This window comes from Littorina saxatilis, linkage group LG10 (assembly GCF_037325665.1).
Source record: "Littorina saxatilis isolate snail1 linkage group LG10, US_GU_Lsax_2.0, whole genome shotgun sequence".
NCBI classification, from domain to species: domain Eukaryota; kingdom Metazoa; phylum Mollusca; class Gastropoda; order Littorinimorpha; family Littorinidae; genus Littorina; species Littorina saxatilis.
Genome location: NC_090254.1, coordinates 18,464,841 through 18,484,759, shown reverse-complemented (window position 1 = coordinate 18,484,759; position 19,919 = coordinate 18,464,841). Strand labels below are relative to the sequence as shown.

Sequence of the window (19,919 nt, the reverse complement as noted above, 5' to 3'; positions counted from 1 at the left end):
TTACTATTGGTGAGACTGCTTTCTCTTTGTGCCTGTCTTTACTATTGGTGAGACTGCTTTCTCTTTGTGCCTGTCTTTACTATTGGTGAGACTGCTTTCTGCCTGTCTTTACTATTGGTGAGACTGCTTTGTGCCTGTCTTTACTATTGGTGAGACTGCTTTCTGCCTGTCTTTACTATTGGTGAGACTGTTTTCTCTTTGTGCCTGTCTTTACTATTGGTGAGACTGTTTTCTCTTTGTGCCTGTCTTTACTATTGGTGAGACTGCTTTCTCTCTGTGCCTGTCTTTACTATTGGTGAGACTGCTTTCTCTTTGTGCCTGTCTTTACTATTGGTGAGACTGTTTTCTCTTTGTGCCTGTCTTTACTATTGGTGAGACTGTTTTCTCTTTGTGCCTGTCTTTACTATTGGTGAGACTGCTTTCTCTTTGTGCCTGTCTTTACTATTGGTGAGACAGCTTTCTCTTTGTGCCTGTCTTTACTATTGGTGAGACTGCTTTCTCTTTGTGCCTGTCTTTACTATTGGTGAGACTGCTTTCTCTTTGTGCCTGTCTTTACTATTGGTGAGACTGCTTTCTCTTTGTGCCTGTCTTTACTATTGGTGAGACTGTTTTCTGCCTGTCTTTACTATTGGTGATACTGCTTTCTCTTTGTGCCTGTCTTTACTATTGGTGAGACAGCTTTCTCTTTGTGCCTGTCTTTACTATTGGTGAGACTGCTTTCTCTTTGTGCCTGTCTTTACTATTGGTGAGACTGCTATCTCTTTGTGCCTGTCTTTACTATTGGTGAGACTGCTTTCTGCCTGTCTTTACTATTGGTGAGACTGTTTTCTCTTTGTGCCTGTCTTTACTATTGGTGAGACTGCTTTCTGCCTGTCTTTACTATTGGTGAGACTGCTTTCTCTTTGTGCCTGTCTTTACTATTGGTGAGACTGTTTTCTCTTTGTGCCTGTCTTTACTATTGGTGAGACTGATTTCTCTTTGTGCCTGTCTTTACTATTGGTGAGACTGCTTTCTCTTTGTGCCTGTCTTTACTATTGGTGAGACTGTTTTCTCTTTGTGCCTGTCTTTACTATTGGTGAGACTGCTTTCTGCCTGTCTTTACTATTGGTGAGACAGCTTTCTCTTTGTGCCTGTCTTTACTATTGGTGAGACTGCTTTCTCTTTGTGCCTGTCTTTACTATTGGTGAGACTGCTTTCTCTTTGTGCCTGTCTTTACTATTGGTGAGACTGCTTTCTCTTTGTGCCTGTCTTTACTATTGGTGAGACAGCTTTCTCTTTGTGCCTGTCTTTACTATTGGTGAGACAGCTTTCTCTTTGTGCCTGTCTTTACTATTGGTGAGACTGCTTTCTCTTTGTGCCTGTCTTTACTATTGGTGAGACTGTTTTCTCTTTGTGCCTGTCTTTACTATTGGTGAGACTGCTTTCTCTTTGTGCATTTTCACTGATCATTGCTATGTCCCGTTTGATTAATTAAGATTAATGTTTCTCCCTTTGTCTGGCATGAGGCTTTTGAAATGGACCTAATCGACGAATTCCGAAAATAACTCTGTCGCTAGTGATTGGTTGATCCTTTGTTTGTCAGAGGTTTTGCAAGAAAAGGTCCCTCTCCCACAACCATTACAAACCTGAAGGAGTTATTTTAAAAAATCATCTATTGCTAGATCCGATTTCATCAAGAACTGTGTTTCTCCCTTGGTACTTTTCTCTTTGATTTTGTCTTGTTCCTTTTTACTTTTGGTCAGTGTTTTTTTAAAAATATTTTTCAACTGTATGAATGTTTTTATTTTTCTCTTTTATTGTTTTGAAGTGTTTGTGTTGTTGGCACATTTTTTCATAAGTTAATTTGACCATATCATAATTTACTTATGCTTTTATACTCAATTGTTTTGTTGTTTCTATTTAAGTGAAAAGTGATACAGGCTGTTTGTTCTCTTATTCATGATTTTTTTCTTGTTTCTTTACACACAAAAAATGTGTATAGCTATTAATCAACCACCACAGCTAAAGATGCAAGGACAATCGTGAAAAATGAATATGCTTGTTCAAAAAAAGATGCAAAATTGATATTGAGAAACAGTAAAAAAATATCAGTCTTGATAAAAATGAATGTGTTTGTTAGAAGATAAAAACTATAAAAAGAATTGTGCTTTGCCATTGCTGAAATTTGATTTCTGATGAAAATGAAGGTGTTTATTATTAAAAAAAATATGTTAAAAATTAAATTAAAAAAAGGTGTTTGTTAAAATAGGATGCAAAATTGTGATTTAGAAAAAGGTGAGATTTTATCCCTGAGCATTTTGATTCATGCAGGTGCCGCTTTTGGCCGCCTTGTTGGCGAGAGCATGGCTGCCTGGTTTCCTGAAGGCATACCATCGGGGGATGTCATGAGAAAAATAGTTCCAGGAGGCTATGCTGTTGTTGGTCAGTATATGGAGACTTGTTAAAAAATAAAAATTATTTGTTGTAACAAGCACAATATTTTAGGGCGTGTATATGAAGAATATGTTTTTAGTATTTTTGCTTTGATTTTGTAATCAGGAAAATAGGTCTTGTTTGGATTTGCCAATCACAACATTATGGGCCCTGTATAAGGAGAATATGTTTAAGTATTTTTGCTGTGATTTTTTTAATCAGGAAAATAGGTCTTGTTTGCATTCTGTTCTTATTTGTGAATGTTAGTGAAGGTATAATAATGTTACCCTCAAATGTTTGTTTAGAGAAGGAGAGAGAGGATCATATGTGTATGTGTGTGTGTATGCTTGCATGCTTGTGCCAATTCAGTGGGTGTTGACGTATGAGCAGCGACGCCTAAAAAACATATGCAACTTCTTCACTTCTCTGAATCTCCCTGTGCACATGTCAAACGCAGTTGAAAATTGTGACTGAATCAACTGGGCCTATTCTCTGTGTGTAGTTTTCAAATTGACATGCCTTAAAACTTGTTTTCTGTTTGTGCAGGTGCGGCGGCCTTATCAGGGTGTGTGACAAGAACAATATCAACATCCGTCATTGTGTTTGAAGTAACCGGGCAAATCAGCCATGTCCTACCTGCTGTTGTAAGTATTTTTAAAATTTATTTTTATTACTTTACTGTCCCATCACTGGGAAATTTGGGTCGCTTCCTCCCAGTGGAAAGCTAGCAGCAACAAGAGTCGCGCTACCCAGGTGTGTGTGTGTGTTTAGGTGTAATCAGCCACCTACACTAATGGCAGAATGACCCAGGTCTTTTACGTGCCACGGTGGTGACACGGGGGTGGAACATGAATACCGTCTCTGAGTCTGCACATAAGGTGGACCTGTGTTGACCCGTGTCCGTCCCGGCCCGGATTCGAACCCGTGACCTGTGGATCACAAGTCCAGTGCTCTACCACCTGATTTTTTGTTTTTTGTTTGCTTAACGCCCAGCCGACCACGAAGGGCCATATCAGGGCGGTGCTGCTTTGACATATAACGTGCGCCACACACAAGACAGAAGTCGCAGCACAGGCTTCATGTCTCACCCAGTCACATTATTCTGACACCGGACCAACCAGTCCTAGCACTAACCCCATAATGCCAGACGCTAGGCGGAGCAGTCACTAGATTGCCAATTTTAAAGTCTTAGGTATGACCCGGCCGGGGTTCGAACCCACGACCTCCCGATCATGGGGCTGACGCCTTACCATTAGGCCAACCGTGCCGTCTACCAACTGAGCTACCAGGCTACTTGCTTATTTGCCATACGCAGGTACATTTTACAGTCAAACCTGTCTACAACAACTATCCAAGGGACAAACCAAAAGTGGGTGTTATAGACAGGTGGTCACTAGAGAAAGGGGAATCAAAAAGAAAACCTGTTGTGTTTGTGTGACCCCCCGCGGGTTAGGGGAAAAAATTTACCCGATGCTCCCCAGCATGTCGTAAGAGGCGACTAACGGATTCTGTTTCTTCTTTTACCCTTGTTAAGTGTTTCTTGTATAGAATATAGTCAATGTTTGTAAAGATTTTAGTCAAGCAGTGTGTAAGAAATGTTAAGTCCTTTGTACTGGAAACTTGCATTCTCCCAGTAAGGTCATATATTGTACTGTACGTTGCAAGCCCCTGGAGCAATTTTTTTATTAGTGCTTTTGTGCACAAGAAACAATTGACAAGTGGCTCTATCCCATCTCCTCCCTTTCCCCGTCGCGATATAACCTTCGTGGTTGAAAACGACGTTAAACACCAAATAAAAAAAGAAAATGTTTGTGTGCCCTTTTTCAATGATCCAAATCAAGGTTTACTTTGCCTTCAATTCTATTGTTCTCTCTCAACTTTGCAGGTTGCTGTGTTGATATCCAATGCCATCGGCAACATGTTGCAGCCGTCGTTCTACGACAGCATCATTCAGCTGAAACGTCTGCCTTACCTGCCAGACATCAAGTCATCCAGAGCTACGTGAGTCACTTCTTCTTTTTCTTCTGCTTTCATGGGCTGAAACTCCCACGACGAAGTACGCATGGTAAAGATCCTGTAATCCATGTCAGAGGCTGGTGGGTTGTAGAAGCATAAAACCACCCAGCACGCTTTCCCTGAATGTGGAGTATGGCTGCTCAAACGGCAGGGAAAAGAACGTGCAAAAGTGTTCGTGGAGTTGCAGCCCACGAACGCAGAAGAAGAAGAATATCGCTCAACTTGAACACACACCAGAAATCAACAACAGTTTCTTGTAATGACCTTGGTATTTACTGTTTGACCTTGACCTAATTGTTTCAGGACTTGGCGACTGTTTGTGGAGGACTTTATGATTCGTGAAGTCAAGTGTGTGCCGTTCAGCTGTACTTATGGCGATCTGAACAACTTACTGCTGAACACATATCATCGGAGCTATCCGCTTGTGGATAATGCTGGTGAGTTCTCTTTTGATTTCATGGTTGACAGCTGGATAGTTAAAATGTCACTTAGTCTCAGAATTTTGCAAGCCCCTGGAGCAAATTTTTGATTAGTGCTTTTGTGAACAAGAAACAATTGACAAGTGGCTCTATCCCATCTCCCCCCTTCCCCCGTCGCGATATAACCTTCGTGGTTGAAAACGACGTAAAACACCAAATGAAGAAAGAAAAAAGAAAAGTCTCAGAATTTAAATTCATTGATTTCGAAACGTGATGTTTTAGGTGGCACAGTCGAAACTGTCTATAACTTTCACCAGAAGTTGTCATTATTGACAGGTGGTCACTATAAAAAGGTAAATCATATAGAAGAAAAACTAGTTTTGGATCTTTCAGAGTGGTCGTTGGGGGCAGGTGGTCGCTTTTGAGAGTTTGTCGCAAGGGCAGGTTCAATTGTGTGTAATAGTAGGATACAGGTCTGAATTATTCTGTATAAGAACCCTTATATGAATGAATAGTTCAAAGGAATTTTTGTTAATAAGCTATGTTTGCGTCGGCTACCTTGTTTGTCAGATTATACACAGTATGTGGTGTCTCAGTGACCAATCTTTTTGTATTTTATATAATGGCAAAATGCAAGCAGCTTAATTAACATAATCATGACATGTCAAGGTCGCATTAAGGTCATTTGGCAACTGCCAACTGTATTTTAGTGGGTATATATGTGTGAGTGTATGGGTGCGTGTGTGTGTGTGTGTGTGTGTGTGTGTGTGTGCAGCTTGCTATTGTACATCGCCTCCGTTGAGAAGTGGCGATTAATAAGTGTTCATTATTATTATTATTATTATTATTTGCTTGTTGCAATCACCCCCTGTTTGCTTGCAGAGTCCATGATTCTACTGGGCTCTATCCAGCGTTACGAGCTGGAGCGCATGCTGTTGGTTCACCTCAGTCACGACTCCATCTACACACCGGAAAAGCCCTCGCACATTTCTGGAGATGGTCCCCCTCCCCCTCCTCCTCCCTCTTCTGTCACCATGGCGATGCTAGCTCCCCCGGAACAGCCATCACTTCCGAGGTTCCAGGTGACGAAAGTGGATGAGGTAGAGGGAACGTCGGTGGAAGATGCTGTGCCACGTTCCTCGCAAGCTGTGCCGTCTACTTTCTTGAGGGTGGTGAGTGATTATAGATGACATTGTGCGTGTTTTGTAGCGTTGATTTGTTTGTGATTATTGACTATGGATGATTGTTCTTGTGTTTACTGTTCATTTTGTGTGTTTTATATTCTGTTATTTTTTGCTTTTTTTGTGTTATTTGGGGTAGAGGGTAAAGTAAATTTAATTTAATGTCATCCAATGGGTGACTGGATTACAATTTTTTTTAAAAAGGAGGGGGTGCGTCTTAGATAACGAAGCGCCTTGTCACCTGGAAAGTACGGTATGTCATTTACTCTCTTTTGATATGTGACTTTCGTTATCTCTCCTGGGTGTTCTAGTTTGTCTCTGTTTGTTCCTTTCTCTTGTCCTGTCTCTCTCTCTTTCTCTTTTTCTCCCCTTATTTGTCCTTCCAGCTCTCCTCAAATGTGCGTCTTAGTCTACTGTTTTTAGTTCAGCGTTATCTTCGTGTTTCAAACAGAGTTTCATTTCATAAGCTTTTTGAATACGTATGTAGTCAAAAATGATATAATTCTCAAATCGTAATGATTTATACTGACTATATTTTGTTATGAACACACTGCATCATTTAGTCTTTTCTTTGGCAGCCTTCCATGGGTTCCCTTAACAGCAGCAGCAATGATGATACCTTCACTGGCAATGGAACATCCAACAACTACAACACAGTACACGTTCCGCTGCGTTCCATCTTGAAAAAGTCGCATTCCTCTTCAAAAATAGCCCGTAGTTCTAGTACTGGTGATCTGAAAGGTAAGCTTGGGCTCATATGGAAATGTGAATGAGAAAAGTGTGGGTTTTATATCTGTCCAGTTATAAGAAGATGTGGCTCTTTTTCATTTGTTTTGCAGTGTGTGTGTGTGTGTGTGTGTGCATGTGTGTGTGTGTGTGGGGTGCGTGTGAGCGTATTAGTGTGTGCATGTCTTTGCCTTTGTCCATGACTGTGGATGTGTCTCTGGCTGTGTGTGTGGAAGGTTGCTCTTGCCCCTGTGTGTGTGTGTGTGTGTGTGCGGCTGTGTGTGTGTGTGTATGTGTGTGTTTTAGTGAGTACACGTCTTTGCCTTTGTCCATGACTGTGGATGTGTCTCTGGCTGTGCGTGTTGAAGGTTGCTCTTGCCCCTGTGTGTGTGTGTGTGTGTGGGTGGGTGTGCGGCTGTGTGTGTGTGTGTGTGTATGTGTGTGTTTTAGTGAGTACATGTCTTTGCCTTTGTCCATGACTGTGGATGTGTCTCTGGCTGTGCGTGTTGAAGGTTGCTCTTGCCCCTGTGTGTGTGGGTGTGTGTGCGGCTGTGTGTGTGTGTGTGTGTGTGTGTGTGTGTGTGTGTGTGTGTGTGTGTGTGTGTGTGTGTGATTTAGTGAGTGCACGTCTTTGCCTTTGCCCATGACTGTGGATGTGTCTGTGGTTGTGTCTGTGGTTGTGGATGTGGTCGTGTCTGTGGATGTGTCTGTGGATGTGGTCGTGTCTGTGGATGTCTCTGTGGATGTGTCTGTGGATGTGTCTGTGGTTGTGTCTGTGGTTGTGTCTGTGGATGTGTCTGTGGTTGTGTCTGTGGATGTGTCTGTGGTTGTGTCTGTGGATGTGTCTGTGGTTGTGTCTGTGTGCATGCAAGAGTTTGCAAATCAGTATCTGCATTTGCATTTCTCTGTGGGTTTGATATGGAGGTCAAGGGAACAACTCATTCTTGGTATGTGATTGTTGATTTGTATGCAAGCAAGTATGTTCATTGTAAACCTCGATGCCTTTTCACTACATCTGTGAGTTTAGCTTTATTTAGTAAAGCAAGACAGTGGAACCCCCCTTTTAAGACCTCCAAGAATCTGAGAAAATCAGGTCTTAAAAAGGAGGGAGTCTTAAAATGGGGATAAATTAACAGAGGTTATGTCATATGAACAAAAAGTCTAAGAAAACAGGGTCTTAAAAGGGAATTGAGTCTTAAACTGGGGGGGGGGGGGTGTCTCAGAAGGGGGGGTTCCACTGTACATGTTGTTCCATTATTGTGTTCCCAGGGGATGTGAACGCCTTTTACCGCAAGCTTGCTCGCCAGCGAAGAGAGAGCCGCCTTGAGGACAGACCCTTTAAGATCACAAGCGCTGTAAGTTGCTTCCTTGCATCTTTTCCTTTATATTTCTTGTCAGTGCTAATTAAATTACATTCTTATCCCAACTCACATCAAGCAATTTACTCCAGTTTAGTGCTAGGACGCTGAATAGCATCGCCTTGGTAACAAGGGGAGGTCACCCTAAAAAAGAGCTACCTTGACCCCTTATCATGACAAAGTCACGCGTGACTTCCTGACCTTGCCGCCATCTTTAAATCATTTTCACTCTCCAGCGATCTGTGTCTACAGACGTGTTTTGATTTTGCTCCGGCTTTCAGCCGGTTTGTCTGACTTCTGCCTTTGTCAGACCCTGCCTTGGTACTTGCACACGGTCCCTCTGCTCCTACTGTGTGTTTGGGTGAGCTTTTTTGTCGTTTGTTATCGTTTTGTGACTTAGGTTTGGTCGAATACTTAGCTTTGTTTACATTTTTTCCGTTCGCCATGTCGGATAAGGAAAGAATAAAAAGGCTAAGTTGGTGGCCGAGCCTTCTCCCACAAAGAAGCCTTCTCGTAAGTCGTAGAGTTCGGCATGTTAAGCTTTGATTAAAGTCACAGATCCTTGACTAAATCCTCGTTTGATGTGCGATAGACTTACCTAATTCTCCGGCTATGCCTAGTTTGCCTTCAGCTGCTTCACCGGTCTTGTCCGGTTCAGGCCCTGTTAGCGAGAAGCAGGATGTTTATGCTATTTTGCACTCCTTGAGTGCTTAGATATCCTCTCTTTCAGCCGAGTTTTCGTCTACCAAGGCTGAGATGTGTCTTTGCCTTCCGGTGTGGGAGGTGTGCGTTCCCTTGCCAGGGTGTGTGTTCCGCCTTCCTCCACTTTTACGTCCGCCGACGTTCACGCCTCGTTTGAGGGCATCCGTGGTGTTTCCCTGCTGCGTTCCCAGGCCTCTTGGACTGACGACGATCAAGGTATTAACCGGGTTCTCCGGCCAAAACGAAGTGCGTGTTTGGAGAGAGTAGCCACACCGGTTCGTGTGCGCGAAAGCTTAGGCCCTAGGTCTACGTCGTTCCGATTGAGTGAACGTCTAGATCGAGGGAAAAGCCCAGACACGCGTTCGGTCTCTGACCGAACAGGGGAAGTGCGTCCTCCTACACTCCCTAGAGGAACAGTGGGTGCGGCAGCACAGCTTTCATAGCTTTCCCCGCTTCCGCCTTTCAGGCAGGAAGCAGTCCCTAGGGACGTACCGCTTGGGTATAAAATCCCTCGTGGGCGTCTCTTCCGGGCGACACTTCGTCGGACTATGGTAGTCACGGCGGAAGTGTCTTGCCTGACTTCACGGAAGTGAGGGACTACGAGTCGGATTTTGGCACTTCCGTCCAGGGTGACGAAGATGTCAACTTCCGCATACTGACTAAGCTTCCGCAAGCTCTGGCTTTAGCGGAGGAAGTGGCTTCACGGTATTTTGAGGAGGGGGTGACATTCCCCGCTTCCGACCTCTGGGCAGGAAAGCAGTCCCTAGGGACACACTGCTTGGGTATCGCATCCCTCGTGTGTCGTCTCTTCTGGGTGACGCTTCGCCTGACTATTGTAGTCAGGACGGAAGTTCGTTGCCTTGTTGCACGGATGTGCGGGATTATGAGTCGGATTTTGGTGCTTCTGTTCAGGTTGACAAAGATGCCAACTTCCGTGTACTGGTTGAACTTCCGCTAGCACTGGCTTTGGCGGCGGAAGTTACTTCAAGGTAGTTCGAGGAGGGTGCGGCAACACTTGTAGGCTTGTTGCCCAACCTCCTTCCGCTTTGGGGGATTCCCGTTCTGCGAAGGACGGAAACAGCAGTTCAGTTTTCGGAAATTCCCGTTTTCGGAAATTCCCGTTGGTAGCGTTTGAGCTGTCTATGCTACTGACTACTGGGCAGTATGGCGGTGCGTTTCACGCTGTACCGTGGTTAACAGCACAAGGTCTGGCTCCTGATTCAGCGCAGCCTTACCGTGCTTCTTTGTTTTTAGCCTCAGCTTTGCCTGCTGGTTTGGCTAAGAGGTTTACACTGCTGCATAATTCAGTCAATTTGATTGGCTCGTTTGCCTTGCCTCGTTCCACTTTTCCGGAACTTGCAGTCCTTAGGCAAGATGATACAGCAGAGACAGAGTAGTCCCGTTTTCGGAGAATTCTCTTTTGTCTTTGGAGTAACTGGCTTACGCTTGCTTGAGTTATCGTCTCTCTCTGAGACTTTGCAGAGATCTCTGTCGAGATTGATCGCGTCGTCATTAGACCAATTCAGGTTTCGTGACGATGCGGTAGAGAAAGTTGTCACTATTCTGGTAGGGAAGACGGCTACAGTAGAACAGTATGTTATACTGAGTCCTCTTTCTTGTCTCTGGGGGAATAAGCACATGATCTTTTCAAGTTATCCTCTGTTTAGGACGAGATTTTTTTATAGAGCTCTATCTTCTCTGCTCTTGTTAACTTTGAGTTTCGTCGTGACGCACGGGAGAAGGATGTCATGTCGCTTCTAGCTGCTTTGGCTAAAGTCTTTTGAACAGCGGAGCCTCCCAGCGCTTTTCTTGGCACATTGCTTGGCTCAGGTTGCAAACAAGAGGCGGATCTACTCCGCTCTTTGCTTTTTGTGGTTCATCTTCTGGGAGAAGCTGTGATCTGCGTCGGCTGGCCACATTTGGCCTTTATTTAGGCAAGATACGGAGCTAAGCAAACACACATTGGGTTAAACCCTCTGCCTTAGGCAGCTTCGCGGTATGTACGCCCATCTTTGGTGCGGCATACCTCTTATTTTTTCACCTTCTAGGGTGAAGTTGCTAAGGCCTCAATTTTTGTTTTTTGCCTCTGTGGTGAAAAACAAGGCAAGCTGTTAAAACTTTCTCGGCTTTTACGGCTTACGGAATTGCGCTTTCTCATCAGGGTCATAAGCTTTGGTTTCTGACAAGTCGCCAGAACATGTCCAAATTATGGGCTCACATTCTGACTAAATTTTTAGGCTCACTGAGCCATTGCTCGTAACCTCTCAGTCGGAACTTTTCCGGCTAAGCCTACCTCTTGAGGCAGTGGCTTCTGTCAGCGACTTTCGTTGTGCAGCACAAAGGACTCGCAGGAATTCCTTAGTTTCAGCTTTTCTTTCTAAGAGGTTACGGAAAGAACTAAACACCATCATGTGGCTAAGCCTAGGTTTGGCACAGACGTTTTTAGCATTGGGGTTGTTTTTCTTCCACACGCAAAGACATACACCGTCGATTGGCGGGTACGCCCTTCACAGAGAAGGGTGGACAGGTTGCAAAGTCTGTTTCGTACTCTGTCCTTGATAAAGAGAGCGGCTGTACGTGTTCTGACCTCTCTTCTTGGCCAAATGGAATCGATGGCCACTCTTGTGCCCTTAGGCAGAGTCCACAAGCGGCCATTTCAGGCTGCCCTGAGTTCGCTGTGGAAGCCTTCTCTTCAGGGCTGGGAGACAGTAGTCTCTCTTGAAAGCTGGTTTCGGCACACAACGAGGCAGTGGCTGCTCCCTGGGATTTCACAGGGAGTGCCAATCTCGTTTGCCCCCCCCGGACGAGTTTCTGTTCACAGACGCGTCTATGGAGGGCTGGGGTGCCCATCTTTCTGTTCACACTGCGTCAGGTCTGTGGAACGAGACGCAGAGTGGGGGGCACATTAATGCCCTAGAGTTAGAGGCTGTTTTCCTGGGACTCCAATCGTTTCTGTCTATGGTCAGGAACGAATAAATTGGGGTTCGCACAGGCAACACGACCATGGCGGCCTATTTCAACAAACAGGGAGGCACTTTGTCTCTTGCTCTTTCTGTCAGGTCAGGTCAGATTCTTGCCTGGGGCAGCCAGCACCTTATTCTGTTGTCAGCGAAGTACGTCCCAGGCATACTCAACGTTCTTGCGGACTACTTCAGTCGCCCGTAGTGTACGATGCACACGGAGTAGACTCTGACTCATCAGGTCCTACAACGTCTGGGTGGCATTTCAGCAAGCCTACAGTCGATCTGTTTGTGACAAGATTCTCCTGCAGGCTTCAGGTCTTTATCTCCCCCTTTCCAGACCCAGAGGGGAGGGAAACAGACGCCCTCGAAGTAAACTGGTCGCGTCTGAGCCTATGCTTTCCCCCCGTTTCATCTCTTGGGAAAGGTTCTCAGGGAGGCGGAGCGGGGACAGCCTTGCTTGGTGTTGGTGGCCCCTTGGTGGCCCAGCCAACATTGGTTCCCCGTCCTCCTTCGCCTCGCAGACGGCCCTCCATTCTTTCTAGGTCGCTGCGCCGTTCTGGCTCCTCAGACGCTACTTTAGGCTTTGTCCAAAAGGCCCACAGGGAATCGACCAGCACTGTTTATGCGTCACACTGGTCAGCTTGGACAAAGTGGTGCTCGGAGAATGGAGTTACTGCTACTTCACCTCGCTCTATGCATGTAGCAAATCATCTCTCGTGTTTGGCTGCTCAGGGCTTGGCTCCTTCTTTTTTGAGAGTCAGGCGCTCAGCCATTTCTTCTACTCTGAAGCAATTAGGGCATAGCATTAACCTGGGCGGTGTAATTGCTAGTGTTCTTAAGGGGGCAGCGATTGGTTTTACGAAGGCTAAGTCCCCTCTTCCCGCGTGGGACTTATTTTTTGGTACTCAAGTTTCTAGCCTCTTCGGATTTCGAACCTTTAGCTTCAGCGAGCTTAGCTAACTTGACTCGTAAAGCCTTGTTCCTCGTTTTGTTAGCCTCTGCCAGTGGAGGCGGTGAGGTGCACGCTCTTTCAGGCCTGGCTAAGGATATTTCTTTTGAGAGCTATGGCTCTTTTGTTTTAAGATTTCGGCCGGAGTTCCTTGCCAAATCCAAAAACAAGGTCTGTCCTCCTCTGTTATTCGCATTCCTCCTTTAAGTAGGATTCTTGCATCTGGTGACCCTGTATGGTCAATTGTCCTGTTCGTACTCTTACCAGCTACTTATCCCGTACCACGCCCATTAGGTCTAGGGACCATAAACTGCTCTTCATCTCAGTTGACACTGAAAGGAGCAAGGACTTGTCGCGGGTCACTTTGGTAAGATGGGTCTCTACGCTTATTAAACAAGCGTATGCGTGGTGGCACAGACAAGTTGGGATTGGGCATTCTGTCCTTCCTATGAAGTTGTCAAGAACTCATGAAGCCAGAGCCTGGGCTACTTCTCTGGCAGTCCTCCGCTCAGGCGTGCTGGCAGAGGTCTTAGGCGCTGCCTACTGGAAATCGCAGGGTGTTTTCATCAACTTTTACCTGCGAGATGTGGCCAGCACTCGTCATGGTGGCAGTAGCTCCCTACCAGCCATTGTCGGCTGGACAAGTGGAATTTTGTTTCCCCACCTCCTTCATTAGCATTCTGCTTGATGTGAGTTGGGATAAGAATGTAATTTAATTGAAAATTTTCATCTAAATTTTAATTTGATTATATACTTACCCAACTCACATAGTTGATACCCGCCCGCCTGCCCCGCTTTTGGGGTTTTTATGGGGGTTTTTTCCTAAAAAAGAGGGAAATTTTTCTATGTTCGCTTTCGATTGAATGATTTAAAGATGGCGGCAAGGTCAGGAAGTCACGCGTGACTTTGTCATGATAAGGGGTCAAGGTAGCTCTTTTTTAGGGTGACCTCCCCTTGTTACCAAGGCGATGCTATTCAGCGTCCTAGCACTAAACTGGAGTAAATTGCTTGATGTGAGTTGGGTAAGTATATAATCAAATTAAAATTTAGATGAAAATTTTCAATTCTTGCTATTCTCATTCATCAATAAAATAAAGCTACTTTAAGGGTAGAAACGAGAGAGAGAGTGTGTGTTTGTGTGTGTGTGCATGTGTGTGTGTGTGTACGTGTGTGCGTATGTGTGTGTTGGTGTGTGTGTGTGTGTGTGTGAACATTATTTGTGAGGGAGAGTTAACAAAACGGCTTCTCGAGGCATGAATTTGTTTCACATTGGTGGACTTTGTTTTGTTTTTTCCAGAGAAACAGCTACAACACTTTAGGCAGGAAAGTGAAACTGGTAAGTAATTTTTGCTCATGTTTGAATGAATTCAGATCTTATGGTAAGATTCAAGTTGTGAATCACCACAGCTGACGAACAAAAAAAAGTACAACTGATGGTTGCTTCATTCTAATCTGTATTTTAAAAAAAAGAACAGAAGAAGAAGAAAAAGCCAGCTGATTGTTGTTATATTCCATTGCCACCTTGTCATCTTGGGTAGTGTTTTGTGTTTGGCTCACAGAGGTATGGTTTACACAGATTTCTTTCATTTTCAACAAGAGCTCTGACATTCATAATTTAACCAGAAAGGTTATATAACTGCTGGGTCTTTGGGCAAAACAAAACAAAATTGGAAAAATAACAAAATCTGTAAAAAATCAAGACTGTTTTCTGAAAAGGTCAAAAATTACATTCTGCTGCTTTAATGGAGGGAAATTGACAAGATTAATATTAACGATAATACCGATAACACTATATTGTGTGCTAAAATTAATTTACCGTACTTTCCGGGTCATAAGGCGCGACTTTTTTCATCGAGTTCGACCCCTGCGTCTTGTATAACGAAGCGCCTAATCCGTGTATGAAATACGAAAAAAATCAAAGAGACCGCTTGAGTACCAGTCAAACAACTTGTGATAATGCATGTTTCAGCTACTAGGTACTGCCCTGCCTTTGATCTGGCCGCACACACAGATTTCCACTCTGTTAAACTCGGTCACTGACCCCGGTGCAGGAAGTGTTTCCTCTCTCAGATATGACAGGGGAACCACCTCTCATGGCAAAAACTGGGTCATTGACCCCTGGGAAGAAGGTCGTGTCTATAAACAAGGCCACCCAGCTATCACAATGCCTTTGATCTGGCCGCACACACAGAGCACACATATTTTCACTCAGTTAAAGTCGGTCACTGACCCCGGTGCAGGAAGTGTTTCCTCTCTCAGATATGACAGGGGAACCACCTCTCATGGCAAAAACTGGGTCATTTTGGTGCGCCCTATGGCTCCCTGCGTCCAATGGGTGACTGGATTACAATTTTTTGAGTCACTTGAGAAAAAGTGACTATGTAATCGGTCAGTGTTAGTCTGTCCGGCCGGCCGGCCGGCCGTCCGGCCGGCCGTCCGTAGACACCACCTTAACGTTGGACTTTTCTCGGAAACTATCAAAGCGATCCGGCTCATATTTTGTTTAGTCGTGACCTCCAATGACCTCTACACTTTAACGATGGTTTCGTTGACCTTTGACCTTTTTCAAGGTCACAGGTCAGCGTCAAAGGAAAAATTAGACATTTTATATCTTTGACAAAGTTCATCGGATGTGATTGAAACTTTGTAGGATTATTCTTTACATCAAAGTATTTACATCTGTAGCCTTTTACGAACGTTATCAGAAAAACAAGGGAGATAACTAGCCTTTTCTGTTCGGCAACACACAACTTAACGTTGGGCTTTTCTCGGAAACTATAAAAGTGACCGGGCTCAAATTTTATGTGAACGTGACTCCCAGTGACCTCTACACTTTGACGTCTGCTTTGGTGACCTTTGACCTTTTTCAAGGTCACAGGTATGTCTTGAAGGAAAAAAATTGAAATATCATATCTCTGAAACTATTCATCGGATTTGATTCAAACTTTATAGGATTATTCTTTACATCAAATTATTTACATCTGTATTGTGTTGTGAATAGCAATTTCTTCCTGTCCATCTGATGCCTCATATAATATTCAGAACTGCGAAAGTGACTCGATCGAGCGTTTGCTCTTCTTGTTTTAAAAAGAAGGGGGTGCGTCTTGTATAACGAAGCGTCTTGTCACCCGGAAAGTACGGTACTGAAAGGGAAATTTGTCTTTGACACATATAAGCAGGATGTGTGTGTGTGTTAACAAAGATTGATCATGGGAGAAAAATGTCATACATGTACTGAAAAACCATATCGGTTTGAATGGTTATACCATATTTTTGTGTGCAGTTGTTACTTTTGTTTTCGTGTACTAAATTGTTTTGGGAGGGATCGTTTGTCCGTTCGTATTCCAACTTTATACTGGTGTCTCTTATTGCCATTTTATAGTTTTGATTTATAACGATCAACTGATTTAATGGTTATATGACTGGATGGAACTTTGGTATTTAAGGCTCAAATTGATTGGGCAAAATCGACTTCTTGAAGTCTACTTCACAAAGTTGGCTGCACATTGAGTTTTTGTTCAAAAGACTTCCCGAAGTCAACTTCTGGTTCAATGTACGGGATGATGGGATAATTCTTTATTCTATTGTAATTCTACATACTTGTCTTTGTTTGTGATCTTGATGTTTGATGTTGCACATTTCCTTTTTCGTTCTTATGTTAACCTTAGTACAGATTGGAGTGAAATATTTCAGTTGCTTTGTGGGCAAGAACTTTGTACATTTAGTGACCGATACCAATTTTCAGGCACACGCAAAAGAATCGGTGAGAAGAAGAGTATTGTGTGAAGTAGATTTGCAGCTTTGTTCTCTTCATTAATCTCACCCATACTTTCCAGTCAAATTGTGCGCTTGTGTATGCAGCTCATTCTCCTGTAGGGAGATATCTGCTCAGGGGGTGTCGCCAGTCGGGGGAGGGGGGGAGGGGGGGGGTTTGGTATTTCAAGATGCATTTATGTATGTTTGAGAGAGAAAGAGAGATAGAGAGAGAAAGAAAGAGATTTTGTATGTGTGTGTGTGTGTGTGTGTGTGTGTGTGTGTGTGTGTGTGTGTGTGTGTGTGTGTGTGCGTGCGTGCATACATGTGTGTGTGTATGTGTTGTGTCTGCGTGTCTACTGGTGGTGGGGTCTGAGGAGATAAGGTTGCTTTGTTGCAGTACAGGAAGCGAGTGACTTTGTGTGTGTGTTTGTGTGTGTGTTTGTCTTGTCTGTCTTGTCTGTTTCTGTGTGTGTCTGTGTCTGTCTGTCTGTGCATGTCTAAACAACTGGGAAAGTTGGATTAAGGCATTTGTTGGCATGATTTGTGTGTGTACACTTTTGAGTACATTCCACATTGATAGGCTTTTAAACAATGCTTTGATTTTTGTATTTTCCTATTAATAGTGACTAAAGAGGGATGGTGTTTATCAGCTAACAAGAGCAGCAATTCTTTGTAGCGCTTTGTCTTCTAATTGTATGTGAATTTTATAGTCTGTTCCCATGCAAATAGCTTAGAGTTTTTAGATATTGTGTTTTATAGGCGCTAACCCCATCCCTTTTAATGTTTTCATTCGCTTTATTAGTTTTTATTGGGTGGTCAGGAGAGTGAAAACAAGTTTCTTTCATGAGGAGGTCTTTCTGTCTACTGATGAGGCCAGAAATGTTGAAACCCTAGTGAGATACAGCATCAATATATATAGCTATTCTGATGAACACGTGGGGGAATTCGGGGGCTGTAATTAGATGGTCTCTTCCTATCATCAAAGCATAATGCGGCGGAAGTCGGCCATTTGTCTCAATATCCAAAAGCATATTGTCGATAACAAAGACGCATGGTTCCGGTTTCTTCCACGTGTATAAAGTACACGCATACCTCGCCAGGTTTGTTTCTGTGACTAGTCGACAGACGATGCCATTTGCTTTGTGTGTGTTTATGTTGTTGCTTACTGTACATGACATACATTACGTGTAAAATCCAGTTCTTTAACAGGCAACAAACCTTGCAAATTTCCAGAAGCTGCAATCTGAAGCGACCTATCTCTGATTCTAGCAGACGATCTCTCCAATGTTTAACACAAAATCAGCAAACTCTCCTGTCACATAGAACGTCCATTGTTTAGTGCAATGTTGAAATGAAGTTACCGGTCTGAAACATTTAGTCGTTTCTTCTGAGACAATCCTTGTTCTCTTATCATCTACAGATTTACCGCAGTCTTCACCACGCGAATTCCCAACAGAAGTCAGATTTTCGAACATACAATATACGTAGGCAAGCATGATACGTCATGACGTCATATGATTCCTAGCATATTGACGTAATGCTTAAAACATCCGGTTATCTCGAGTTTTCTCCGTAATACATGTCCGTGGGTTTTTCAATGTTCGGTTATTTCCGTGGCTTCATGCGGAAAGGGAACTGTTGTCTGCAATCAGCGACATGGACCATTCTGGTACTTGTTGCTGACAAAAACATGATTTTAACACAGAATTTAATGTCAGAATAGCTATATAAACGCTATTGTGTTTTCATCGTAGCAATAGGGTCCGATATTTAGACTCGAACAAGTATAATGCAACTCGTCTTCGACTCGTCAGCATTATACTTGTCTCGTCTAAATATCGGGCTCTATTGCTACGCTGAAAACACAATAGCTGGTAATGTTACCTTTTTTCACAAGAAGAAACAAAACCCAATGTTGTTTACTTTTTTCTTGATTTTTAAAATATTTTTTTTTAGATACATGTTTGTTTTACATTGTCTATTTGTTGGCAGATGTATGGGCATTGCAAGTACACTTTCTCAGTGTCTATGGATGTAAGCTTTGTGTGTTCAACGATATAGTGGGCATGTGTGTTTTGATGTAAAACTCAAACACAGAGTGCAGTGTTTCCGCTTTTTCAAAACAGTTCATACAGCCACTGGCTACTTAAACTGAATGTGCAATATTCATGTACTCGCTATAAAATGTATTCTCACTCACTCTTAGTTGTCCTGGTAATGTTTGTTGTTGTTGTGTTCAGTTATTCTCGGTTGATTGAAATTGGATCGTTCCATGTTTCACAACAAAGTTATAATGTTTGTTTTTGAGAGGCAAGGGGTGGTGGTGGTGGGGTGGGGTGGGTTGTTGGACAGTTAGGGGTATGAGTTCAGAGTGTATTGACTTGACAACCAGAGTTATCCAGGCATGGGAATTTTCCGCCGAATTTTTTTTTTTGTCTGCCGAAAAAGCGAAAGTGTTTGCCGAAAATATTAGTGGGGGAGGCAAAAATTGTTCTAAAAACTGAATTTAATGGCAAACTTTGAGCTCAGATGAAAAATTGCACCATTTGGGTTCTTTGGAGAGAAAAAAAATTACAGGGGGGCATGCCCCCGGACCCCCCTAGTAAGGCTAGGCGCTTCGTGCCATCGACTTTGCAATTCCTTAACAATTTTCAGCCTTTTTTACTTTTTTCAATTCCCATGCCTGGTTATCATGAGGTTTTGGTTTGTTTGTCTTATAGCCGCCAGAATCAATCAGAGTGAAGCAGCTGACTGAAGAAGAGGTAAGTCTGTACTGTGTAACCCCCCTTTTAAGACCCACAATTGCCCCCGCGGGTTAGGGGGAAGAATTTACCCGATGCTCCCCAGCATGTCGTAAGAGGCGACGAACGGATTCTGTTTCTCCTTTTACCCTTGTTAAGTGTTTCTTGTATAGAATATAGTCAATGTTTGTAAAGATTTTAGTCAAGCAGTATGTAAGAAATGTTAAGTCCTTTGTACTGGGAACTTGCATTCTCCCAGTAAGGTCATATATTGTACTACGTTGCAAGCCCCTGGAGCAAATTTTTGATTAGTGCTTTTGTGAACAAGAAACAACTAACAAGTGGCTCTATCCCATCCCCCCCCCCCCCCCCCCCCCCCCCCCCCCCACCTTTCCCCGTCGCGATATAACCTTGAACAGTTCAAAACGACGTTAAACACCAAAGAGAGAGAGACCCCCATTTTAAGACTCCCTCCTTTTTAAGACCTGATTTTCTCAGATTTTTGGAGGTCTTAAAAGGGGGTTCCTCTGTACTTGTACATTCACACAGTGGAACCCCCCACCACACCCCACCAGAAACATTATAATTTATGAGCGAGCATTTCTTGTCACTTCATCACATTCACAGTAGTCCATTGGATAACCATGAGATTTGTCTACCTTATGGATGGATTTTTAGCATTTCCAAAGCTGCAGA

The 19,919-nt window shown here is 43.6% G+C and overlaps 1 protein-coding gene across 1 annotated transcript in view; it reads left to right on the top strand.

Moving 5' to 3' along the window:
- LOC138978330 (chloride channel protein 2-like) overlaps positions 1-19,919 on the top strand; it is a 72,391-nt gene that overhangs the window by 48,296 nt on the left and 4,176 nt on the right. The window contains exons 15-23 of the mRNA XM_070351042.1: positions 2,311-2,421; positions 2,959-3,056; positions 4,298-4,413; positions 4,732-4,865; positions 5,730-6,019; positions 6,607-6,769; positions 8,024-8,109; positions 14,024-14,062; positions 19,203-19,244. Coding sequence (XP_070207143.1) covers positions 2,311-2,421; positions 2,959-3,056; positions 4,298-4,413; positions 4,732-4,865; positions 5,730-6,019; positions 6,607-6,769; positions 8,024-8,109; positions 14,024-14,062; positions 19,203-19,244 — 1,079 coding nt within the window. The remainder of the gene's footprint in view (positions 1-2,310; positions 2,422-2,958; positions 3,057-4,297; positions 4,414-4,731; positions 4,866-5,729; positions 6,020-6,606; positions 6,770-8,023; positions 8,110-14,023; positions 14,063-19,202; positions 19,245-19,919) is intronic.